Source organism: Schistocerca serialis, chromosome 10 (genome assembly GCF_023864345.2).
Source record: "Schistocerca serialis cubense isolate TAMUIC-IGC-003099 chromosome 10, iqSchSeri2.2, whole genome shotgun sequence".
Taxonomy (NCBI): domain Eukaryota; kingdom Metazoa; phylum Arthropoda; class Insecta; order Orthoptera; family Acrididae; genus Schistocerca; species Schistocerca serialis.
This window is the reverse complement of record NC_064647.1, coordinates 136,425,706-136,438,002: the sequence shown is the minus strand read 5'-3', so window position 1 is coordinate 136,438,002 and position 12,297 is coordinate 136,425,706. Positions and strand designations below refer to the sequence as shown.

Here is a 12,297-nt window from a genome sequence, read left to right as displayed (position 1 = left end):
ATGATCGGTAGTTCGCAGTACTAGCTCAGCGAGGCTGTTTTGGTTGTTGTTACAAGACCAGATCAGTCAATCATTCAGACTGTTGCCCCTGCAATTACTGAAAAGGTTAATGAACATGTCTGTCTGACCTCTTAACAGATACCCCTCCATTGTGGCTGAACCTACGGCACAGCTATCTGTATCGCTGAGGCACGCAAACCACCCCACGACACCAAGGTTCACGTTGGGTGGGGATGTTTTTTTTGGGGGGGGGGGGGGAAGATGACAGGAGAGAGTGTGTCTTTTGATTTAAATTATTTGACATCTGGCATTCAAGAGCCAATATGGGATGCTGTAGCGACAAGTAGTCCTGCAGTCTGCAGGCGCTGCCATAGAAAATCCGCAAAATATTCGAAAAGGCACTGCTTGCATTTCGCTAATCTTACGCTGCTAAAATGTTTTATAGATCGTAATGATTTCCTTAGTGAGTATGCAGTGAACCTGTCTACGAATGATTCCGTACCACGGTTTAGTAAAAGCGCATGTACACCGAATTCGAAACAAGTTCCGCGTCATTGTTCGCGGCTAGTACTGGACTACCGATGTTCGTTTTTTTTCCCTCTCTCTGTAGTGTTGCATGTTGTTTTTACCTGTGTTCCTTTACGAAATGGAGCGGTCAGGAAGCAAAATTTGCGAACCTGTCACACACTTTGTGGCAGAGGAGTTCCTTTACAATGTTCGAAGTGATAATTATAAAAATATTGAAGAGAAGCAGGACACCGTATTAAAAAATGCTGCGTTACTTCGCGCCAGCAGCAGTGATGTATTGTAGAAAAAAAAAATAAGGCTCACATTTCTGAATTCCGCAACGACGACGACAACAACAACAACAACAACAACAACAACAGGAATCGTTCTCTGACTTACGAAAAATTTGGCGTCAGCATGTGACTTGGGCTGCCGCCCTACGAAAGGACGGCGAGAACAAAAAATTACCATGCTTTCTATGAGTCAAAAATGAATGTATTACGGGGGCAGCAGTCACTAATACACGTGGATGTGGCCGGATTGGGGGGGGGGGGGAGGAGGAGAATGTCATCAACTGTGAGTGACATTGAGGCTGAAGAAGGTTTTTTTTTTTTATTAGAAACAGTAATTTGGATTACTGTCGGCAGGCGTCTGAAATATAGCGTTTAGGGGCTTACATCAGGCTTGTAACTTTCAAAAATTTTTCGGGAGAGGGTGGACCCTCCTCCATATTTGGCATGTGATCACTGACAGCCTTTTCTCTAGGTTGTCAGCTATGCTGTAGCGACTCTGTGCATGTTGAGAAATCCAATCTTCGTTTTAGTCAGTGCTGGAGTTATCTGAAGACGATGAAATTTTCCCTCCGTGGAATAGTTTCAAATCTGCTGTTTTGTCGAAAACCGATTTCGAACTCACAGGTTCATCATCAGCCGTCTGTTCGTGTTAAGGAACACATTCATTATTAATTTACACTTTTTATCCCCCTTGTAGTGATTTTTGGTTTCTGCTTTTAAGGCACCACTAAAGAGATTTTCACTGCAAGGGGGAATAAAACGTGAAAACTAATGTAAACAACAACGAATGTGCGTCTTAATGTGAACAGCCGCCTGATGATGAATCCGTGGGTCGGAAACCGGCAAATGCGTTATTTATGTGAATAAATAGCGTTATTAAAAGTGGCTGGTTGCAATTTTCTTTGCAATAACCAGCGTGTGTGGTTTCAGAATTGTCGCTTTATATCTCCCGAACTATTGACTCACCGAAAAGCGCGATTACTAAAATACCACGCTTCACAACTGGCCTTCCGAAAAGTTGCACATCGCATTGCGTTTGCTATGTATAAGCTTCGGAAAACTACGCTTTTCGTCTTCTAACAATACCACCACTTGCAAAGTAGGTTAGAAATCAGATTAATAATGTTGCTCACGCAGCATATGTTCGCTTTATCGGGCAACAACAAAGTTATTGACTGTGGATGGTATCGTCAGAATGGAAATAATGAAGTCACTGTAAAAAAGTCATTAATTTTGGCACTTATCTTGAATGGATTCCCACGTAGATTTCGTCGAAGTTGTTATGGCTAATCTTGTTGATTCTAGGGTGATTCCACTTTGACTGCTAGAAGGTCCAGATCTGTATTTTAGCAATATTTGAGGACCTAACAAATGCGTTCTTCAGGAAATTCTTAATGATCAAACAGTCCCAGATCAGAACAATGGTGTGGTAGAAATAAGTTTTGACTTGGTATTCACGATCCACGTTTTTATTAAACTTCTTGTAAATTCACATATACTTCTTCTTAATTGTCACATCATCAGGAAAACAGTTTTGTATCAGTCTCCACATATTTAATTTCCACTTTAACCAAACACAAGACTTGTCTGTTCTTTTACAAAGCGAAATAACAACTTAACTTCTGCAAAGTGAAACAAAGACTGCTCTGTGAGCATTCGCGCCGAAACGGTTACAAGTAAGTCAAAGATTATGACAGTCTCACAGAAATGAATACTCACAGGAACCATATCACTGTAATATATCGATACATCGGAGTACCTATACATTAATAAAACCAAATGTGAATATTGTCACAAAAATATGTCTGTTACTTCGCAGAAAAGTAGTACGATATTACTGGTATCGAGAACTGGGGTTGGAGTGCGCTAATGGTCACGTAAATAAAGAACCATTACAGTGTTCTCTCTCTCTCTCTCTCTCTCTTTTCAACATTTAAATGATAACAAGTACGAACTTTTAACTTCCTATAGCCTTACAAAAATCGGGAAAAATTGTAAAATTCACGTGTGATATAGATACATAAAGCGTCTCCAACCATGCCAAAAGTCTGTTTTTAATTTTAGTTAGAAGTAGAGTTAAGTTTTTTCCTTAAAATAGGCGTAATTTACGTATCGGGGAAAGTGTCCTAGTGACGGGCACAAATTTTTACGGAACTATTTTACTTTTTTTTTTATTTGCCTTCGGGCTACTGCACCGTACTGCTAACAGTTCGGTACAAATATTAAACATATATATAAAATCAGAGACCCGCAGGATAGCCGCACGCGTTAGCACACCGCTTTCGAGATACGGGAAGTCGCGCCGGTCCCGGATCGAATGCTCCCGGCGGGGGCTGTCTCCCACATACCACTAGACCAATACCGGGCTGGTACCCACGCAAATATTTCGGAAACTTTCGCACACGTTCACATGGGATAACAAGACGCAGGCGGCTGAGGTGGAGTGCACGGCGGAAGCTGTGGAAGGGGGGGGGGGGGGGGGAGCCGGAAAAAAATATGTTGTATAGAGAAATTTATACAAATTATAAAAATGTGAGTGTGTGTGTGTGTGTGTGTGTGTGTGTGTGTGTGTGTGTGTGTGTGTGTGTGTGTGTGGGTGGGTGGATGGGTGTGTCATGTATGTATGTATGCATCTATGTTCGACGCCTACTCCGAAACCACTCGACCAATTGCAACCACCGTTGGTACACATATCTCTTACTGTCAAGCAACAATCGCTGTCTGGGTAAGGTCCATCTACCTACCATGGTTCAAGAGGCACTACGTCACAAACGATTAGATGCGTGAGAAACTGTTGCACCGTGGATGACGTTTAAATTCATTAGTTCTGTGCTGCTAACTCTACATATTTCGGAGGCAGTGTCCACATATGCTGCTGAATCTACGTACACAAATGCATCATTGTACGATGCATTGTTCAGTAGATATGATGTCGTAAACACTGAGATACATGGGAAAATGCCGCATCATACATGAAGTTTTAACACACTACTACTTTACAGTCGAGTCAACTTAGGGAAAACAGCTTTCAACTGTGAAGCGCAAATGGCCGTAGGCGATAACAAAAGCCATCAGTAGAGCTATGAAGAGACATTACCGTAAAGACGATTACAAAATCGCGTTGTAGACAAGCGTAGCAGCTCTGCCGAGCTAGCAGAAACTCACAAATTCTACGCTTGTACGTTTGTACATTATGCATATTTTTTTATACGACTGTTTTATTAATTTCAAAAGTATTTTCACGAATACATGGGAACGAATATTTTTCGATATTGCACTGCAAACTCGGTTCATTTTTTGTTTCCTTTTCCGATAGAAAATCGGCAAAATGCCGAGTTTGTCAGCTAGCCACGACATAAAAAGTCGGAAAAAGATTTTAAATTGTGTCACAATGTTCACATGGTTACAAGATGCACGGCTAAGTTCCTGGAGACAGAACGGAAAATAAAAATAACTCTACGCTGATTTGGAAGCAGTCACCACTAGATTGGAGTGCTCATGCAACCACAGACAGAACAAAGAATTTCTTATATAGACGATACAGTTGCTTAGAAAAAAAAAACAAGTTTGTATGTTTGAGGATCGTCATGACATCATGAACCGTTGTTGGAAGAGGCTTCTACAGTTCAACAAAGATCTGCAATAAGCTGTTCTGTGCTTGAAAAAACTGCAGGAAAACAGCAGGTGGTTGACATACCTTTCTTGTTCTTTCTGATACATAAAGGTTTATTCTCGATTCCTATGCGACGTTAAGTGGGAAGGAGTTGAACCGTGGTTGGTACACAGTCGTTCTAAGGTAGTTACCAGCTTCCTGTTCGCTCGAAATTTTTGAAACCGACAGGTCCTCGTACTTGCCGGTTGCAACGCAGCGTGGTATTGACCTTCATCGCAGACTGAGAGACGCAAATTGTCTGCCTATTCTTCCTCGGACGGTTGCCGCATCCGTAACTTGAAATCGGAGGATGCTTTTGCGCGGCGGACGTAATCATATAGGGACTCGTCAGTGTTAGTACAGCTACCACTGGCGTATAGCTGCAGGGAGCAGTACGGCCAGATAGCTGTTGTTGTTGTGGTCTTCAGTCCTGAGACTGGTTTGATGCAGCTCTCCATGCTACTCTATCCTGTGCAAGCTTCTTCATCAAATGGTTCAAATGGCTCTGAGCACTATGGGACTCAACTTCTGAGGTCATCAGTCCGATAGAACTTAGAACTACTTAAACCTAACTAACCTAAGGACATCACACGCATCCATGCCCGAGGCAGGATTCGAACCAGTGACCCGAGCCGTCGCGCGGTTCCAGACTGAAGCGCCTAGAACCGCGCGGCCACTACGGCCGGCGCGTCTTCATCTCCCAGTACCTACTGCAACCTACATCCTTCTGAATATGCTTAGTGTATTCATCTCTTGGTCTCCCTCTAACATTTTTACCCTCCACGCTGCCCTCGAGTACTAAATTGGTGATCCCTTGATACCTCAGAACATGTCCTACCAACCGGCCCCTTCTACTAGTCAAGTTGTGCCACAAACTCCTCTTCTCCCCAATTCTATTCAATACCTCATCATTAGTTATCTGATCTACCCATCTAATTTTCAGCATTCTTCTGTAGCACCACATTTCGAAACCTTTTATTATCTTCTTGTCTAAACTATTTATCGTCCACGTTTCACTTTCGTACATGGCTACACTCCATACAAATACTATCAGAAACGAGTTCCTGACACTTAAATCTATACTCTATGTTAACAGATGTTTCTTCTTCAGAAACGCTTTCCTTGCCATTGCCAGTCTACATTTTATATCCTCTCTACTTCGACCATCATCGGTTATTTTGCTCCCCAAATAGCAAAACTCCTTTACTACTTTAAGTGTCTCATTTCCTAATCTAATTCCCTCAGCATCACCCGACTTAATTCGACTACATTCCATTACCCCCGTTTTGCTTTTGTTGATGTTCATCTTATATCCTCCTTTCAAGACACTGTCCATTCCGTTCAACTGCTCTTCCAAGTCCTTGCTGTCTCTGACAGAATTACAATGTCATCGGCAAACCTCAAAGTTTTTATTTCTTCTGCATGGACTTCAATACCTACACCAAATTTTTCTTTTGTTTCCGTTACTGCTTGCTCAATATACAGATTGAATAACATCGGGGGAGGCTACAACCCTGTCTCACTCCCTTCCCAACCACTGCTTCCTTTTCATGCCCCTCGACTCTTATAACTGCCATCTGGTTTCTGTACAAATTGTAAATAGCCTTTCGCTCCCTGCCACCTTTAGAATTTGAAAGACAGTATTCCAGTCAACATTGTCAAAAGCTTTCTCTAAGGCTACTGATTCTAGAAACGTATGTTTGCCTTACCTTTATCTTTCTTCTAAGATAAGTCGTAAGGTCAGTATTGCCTCACGTGTTCCAACATTTCTACGGAATCGAAACTGATCTTCCCCGAGGTCGGCTTCTACCAGTTTTTCCATTCGTCTGTAAAGAATTCGTGTTAGTATTTTGCAGCTGTGACTTATTAAACTGATAGTTCGGTAATTTCCACATCTGTCAACACCTGCTTTCTTTGGAATTGGAGTTATTATATTCTTCTTGAAGTCTGAGGGTATTTCGCCAGTCTCATACATCTTGCTCACCAGATGGTAGAGTTTTGTCAGGACTGGCTCTCCCAAGGCCGTCAGTAGTTCCAAAGGAATGTTATCTACTCCGGGGGCCTTGTTCCGACTCAGGTCTTTCAGTGCTCTGTCAAACTCTTCACGCAGTATCGTATCTCCCATTTCATGTTCATCTACATCCTCTTCCATCTCTATAATATTGTCCTCAAGTACATCGCCCTTGTATAGACCCTCTATATACTCCTTCCAGATAGCTATCGTGCCTATAACTACAACATTGGAGTGGCCGTCACCAAATTACGAGTAGACACCTCAAGGTCACACCTGCTCCCTCCGGACCGCCGGCGCTAAGCGCTGTGATTCGCTCCCCACATACTTTTCTTTCCGCATGTACGCTATTACCAGTGCGTTAGGTCAGAGTCATGTGTGTGTTTCCGTGCGATATCGTGAGTTCACGTGTAGTTACAGTCTTCCGTTGAACAGTGCACTGGCGTGTGTTTGGTAGCGAGCGAAATGCAGGAGCAAGAGCCATTCGGTGTTCGTAAAGGGCGGAAAGCAGTCCGAAGAGAATCTACACTCATGCTCATAAATTAAGGATAATTGCAGAATGGGGTGCCACAAAACGTGGTACTACACAAAACTGGCACTAATAACATAGGCACATAGGGAACACACACGACGCAGATTTGTAAGTCCAAGGTATTGGTGGTAAGTTGAGAAAACCGTCCCTAAACACATGTTCTACAAAGTGCCACTATTTCCTGCGCGTGTACCCCGATATCGATATGGGATATGATCACCATGCACACGTACACAGGCCGCACAACGGGTTGGCATACTCCGCATCAGGTGGTCAAGCAGCTGCTGGGGTATAGCCTCCCATCCTTGCACCAGTGCCTGTCGGAGCTCCTGAAGTGTCCTAGGGGCTTGAAGACGTGTAGCGATACGTCGACAGAGAGCATCCCAGACGTGCTCGATGGGGTTTAGGTCTGGAGAACAGGCAGACTACTCCATTCGTCTGATGTCTTCTGTTTCAAGGTACTCCTCCACGACGGCAGCTCGGTGGAGCCGTGCGTTATCATCCATCAGGAGGAAGGTGAGACCCACTGCACCCCTGAAAAGGCGGACATACTGGTGCAAAATGACGTCCCGATACACCTGATCTGTTACAGTTCCCCTGTCAAAGAGATACAGGGGTATACGTGCACCAATCATAATCCCACCCCACACCATCAAACCAGAACCTCCGTACAGGTCCCTTTCAAGGACATTAAGGGGTTGGTATCTGGTTCCTGGTTCACGCCAGATGAAAATCCAGGGAGAATCACTGTTCAGACTGTACCTGGACTCGTCCGTGAAAATAACCTGGGACCACTGTTCCAATGTCCATGTACTGTGTTCTTGACACCAGGCTTTACGGGCTCTCCTGTGACCAGGGGTCAGTGGAATGCACCTTGCAGTCTCCGGGCGAATAAACCATGTCTGTGCAGTCGTCTGTAGGCTGTGTGTCTGGAGACAACTGTTCCAGTGACTGCGGTAAGGTCCCGAGCGAGGCTACCTGCAGTACTCCGTGGCCGTTGCGGGAACCGATGGTGAGATATCGGTCTTCTTATGGTGTTATACAGTGTGGACACGTTTCCTGTCTGCTGGAATCGTCGCCATAATCTTGAGATCACACTTTGTGGCACACGGAGGGCCCGTACTACGACCTGCTGTGTCTGACCAGCCTCCAGTCGCCCTAGTATTCTACCTCTCATAACGTCATCAATATATGTTCTTTGAGCCATTTTCAACACACAGTCACCATTAGCACGTTTGAAAAGTCTGCACACTTACTCGTTGCAACGTACTCTGACATTCACCATCACACCTCTGCGTATGTGGACTGCTGCCAGCGCCACCGTGCGACGACCACAGGTCAGATGTACCGCATGGTCATACCCCGAGGTGATTTTAACCCGCAAACCGCCCACCAGAGCGTTGTTTCCCCATGTATCAGCATTATCCTTAATTTGTGAGCGTGAGTGTAAAATTGTAGTGTCGATCGTACCGAAGCTTGTTCATCTTGCCAACAGTGAAGATGCCGAGAATAACACAAGTTTTACGCAAGTTCATAGAATGACAACAAAACATTCTATTTCCGAATTCCGTATCAACAGTGAGTAACATCGGCAGAATTTCTAAATGAGAACACGTGTTTTGATTCTCCAAGAAAGGGATATAAATGAAAACGGAATTTCACAATTTCGACAAAAAGCTATGGGTAGAACTATACTTTGATACTGTGAGAAAGGAGAGTATGCGACGGCTAGAAAAATGCAGAGTGATCTCCGTGAAAAAAAAAAAAAAAATTATGCTGACTCAGAGACCTCAGGTCTTCGTTTTTGATTCAGAAATTATAATGATGTACAAATAATTTTAATGGAATGTAGAAACACGGCAGCAGGAAGAACAAAGTTTGGTGTAAAGTGTGCTTACTGCGTGCTGAGGACAATATTCTCGTACTACACTTCGATACAACTTGGCTTTCACAAAACCACAGACAAAAATGTATTTTGCTCGACTTCAACGGAAATATCGGCCTCAAAGCACCTACAGTTACTGTTACGCAGCGTATACCGGCGATATGGCTGGTGACTGCAGTGACATAGGGTCAGTAAGAACTACAGATAAATTTTCTGGCGGTAGAAAACATTCTCGATCGTATTAAGTGCAAGCCCTCCGAACTAAAACCCTGGCGGCGGCGTACAAGTTCTCGCGCCCTGGCGCGCTCGTAGTTCAAAAAATGGTTCAAATGGCTCTGAGCATGGCGCGCTCGTAGTTCAAAAAATAGCTCAAATGGCTCTGAGCACTATGGGACTTAACATCTGTGGTCATCAGTCCCCTAGAACTTAGAACTACTTAAACCTAACTAACCTAAGGACATCACACACATCCATGCCCGAGGCAGAATTCGAACCTGCGAACGTAGCAGTCGCGCGGTTCCGGACTGAGCGCCTAGAACCGCTCGGCCACTTGGGCCGGCTACCGCGCTCGTAGTGTGACGTAAATAAAATGCGTCCGTAGATGGCACGGTACAATAACGCCGCCCCAAGTATCTGGCTTTCTTAACACATTTCTTGTCGGATGTTTTTACAGGGTCCGACGGAACGCTACTTCATTAGCGACGACATTTTTCGTTACCCGGATGGTATTTTATTTTTTACCTCGGAGTAGTTTTATGTTTTCACAATAAAATATGTATCACATCGATCTATAAGCTTGGAGAATGTTGTTTTTTTTATTATTATTTTAAAGGTCCGTCTTGATCACATTTTCTTTTTACATTTCACTATGACCGGTTTCAGCTACAGCCATCTTCAGATCACAAAATATTCTGATGTAGTATCAATGTCAAACTAAACATGTAGGTACATAGTAAGAGCACTTACTATGTACCTACATGTTTGGTTTGACATTGATACTACATCAGAATATTTTGTGATCTGAAGATGGCAGTAGCCGAAACCGATCATAGTGAAAGGTAACTAAATTTTTGTGATCAAGACGGAGCTGTAAAATAAAGTGCCAAAAATATGATAACGGACTCATATTCACACTTTATGTCTTCAATTGATTTGAGAATGTTCACACATTATTTTCAATCCAGGTATGTCATTGGTTCTATTTTTCCCACAACTCGAAGAAAAAAAAATATTTTTGTTCAAAATTTCTTGAAAGGTTACTTTTTATTTTTTTCTTAGTAATTGGCAAGAATTTTCTTTTCGAAAGTTCTTCAACATATTCTAGACTAAAGTAGAGATATTTAACATTTTTTTCGGAATTTTTGCAAACATTTGAAATAACAACAATGTGTGGTGTTTATTTTGTCGGAAATGTCCGAAAGAATATACACTAAGCATCCGTATAACGGATTCGCCTCGATGGACAATTAATTCACAAGCTTCAGTGTGTATGCAGATTGTTCGGCCTCCAGCAGGGCTTTAAACATTAGCGGGCATGCAAAAGTTAGACAGGAACTTCCGATAGGTGGGGGGAAGGTGGGAGTACGGGTCAGCCAGGGGCAAGGAAGGCTGCCGAGACACTCGGCACATTTCCCGTAAACGCTGTGTCCGGGTGGGGCAGTGGTTAACGCAACCACCTAGTAAGCTGGAGGTCCCGCGTTCGAGACCCGGTCCGACACACATCTTCACTCGTCGCCGCTAATTCTGCATAAACTCCCGATGCAGCTGATCTCGTCAGTGTCTCCCCTTCCCTTTCCCTCTGCCGTGGTCTTTCAATTTAGATAATTTGAAATTATCGCTAACTAGCAATGCCGTAGGACTGTGAGTCGACGTTGCGGTGCCTATCTCCGTGACGCCCACTTTGCAGGGAGCCGAGGGGTGCAGAGATCTGTGTTGTCCGCAGGAGCTGTGCTACCCGGCGCCGCCCTACTTCCACCACAAGAGCTCCGCTTACTCGACGCCGCCGCCGCCCCCGGTGGCCGTGCCGCCTCCGGTGGCCGCCGCCGCCGCAGCCGCCGCCGCCGCGCAGCGCTACCACCGCGGCTACCTGTCGGCGCCCGCCCCCGCGCCCGCCCCCGCCTACGACCAGCCGGCCTCCGGCAGCTCGTCGGGCGCGTCCGCGTCCGCCTCCGGCAGCACGGCGGCGGGCCAGGTGGTGCCGCTGGGCTCGTCGTCGTCCGCCTCCGGCGGCTCGGGCGCGCCCTCCGGGGGCGGCTCGTACGCCCCCGTGCACGACGCGTACGCGGGTAGCACCGGATCGTCCGCCTCCGGACCCGCGCCGCCGCCCCCCACCGCGGTCGTGGACGCGTACCCGCCCCCGCCGCCGCCCCCGGCCGCCTACTACGGGTACGCGCAGCCGCCGGGAGGCCCGCCCCCGCCGCCCCCGGTCTGCTACACGCACTCCCCCACCCGCAGCCTGCCCTACATAGGTAAGTCACCACCACATTCCACTCCACAGCATGCTGGCGGCTTCCTCTCTGCTTGCTCTTTCTTTCACCTATAGCACTGACGTGGACCCTAACCTGCGGGACGCAGAGCCTACGACAAATGACAGGTAGCTCGTCTGACGTCACAGAGACAATGCAGCGTCAGGGCGAGTCCTACGTGACATATATTACTGGCCATTAAAATTGCTACACCAAGAAGAAATACAGATGATAAACGGGTATTCATTGGAAAAATATATTATACCAGAACTAACATGTGATTACATTTTCACACAATTTTGGTGAATAGATCCTGAGAAATCAGTACCCAGAACAACCACCTCTGGCCGTAATAAAGGTCTTGATGCGCCTGGGCATTGAGTCAAAGAGAGCTTGGATGGCGTGTACAGGTACAGCTGCCCATGCAGCTTCAACACGATACCATAGTTCATCAAGAGTAGTGACTGGCGTATTGTGACGAGCCAGTTGCTCTGCCACCATTGACCAGACGTTTTCAATTGGTGAGAGATCTGGAGAATGTGCTGGCCAGGGCAGCAGTCCAACATTTTCTGTATCCAGAAAGGCCCGTACATGACCTGCAACATGGGGTCGTGCATTATCCTGCTGAAATGTAGAGTTTCGCAGGGATCGAATGAAGGGTAGAGCCACGGGTCGTAACACATCTGAAATGTAACGTCCACTGTTCAAAGTGCCTTCAGAGCGGACAAAAGGTGACCGAGACTTATAACCAATGGCACCCCATACCATCACGCCGGGTGATAGACCAGTATGGCGATGACGAATATATGCTTCCAATGTACGATCACCGCGATGTCGCCAAACACGGATGCGACCTTCGTCGTTGAGTACAACATCGCAGGCGCTCCTGTCTTTGATACACCGTCAAGGGTAACCGCAGCCACGGTCTCCGAGCTGATAGTCCATGCTGCTG

At 45.6% G+C, this 12,297-nt stretch overlaps 1 protein-coding gene across 1 annotated transcript in view; it reads left to right on the top strand.

Moving 5' to 3' along the window:
• LOC126424613 (basic proline-rich protein-like) overlaps positions 1–12,297 on the top strand; it is a 147,872-nt gene that overhangs the window by 62,261 nt on the left and 73,314 nt on the right. The window contains exon 3 of the mRNA XM_050087351.1: positions 10,823–11,348. Within this exon, the coding sequence (XP_049943308.1) occupies positions 10,823–11,348 (526 nt within the window). The remainder of the gene's footprint in view (positions 1–10,822; positions 11,349–12,297) is intronic.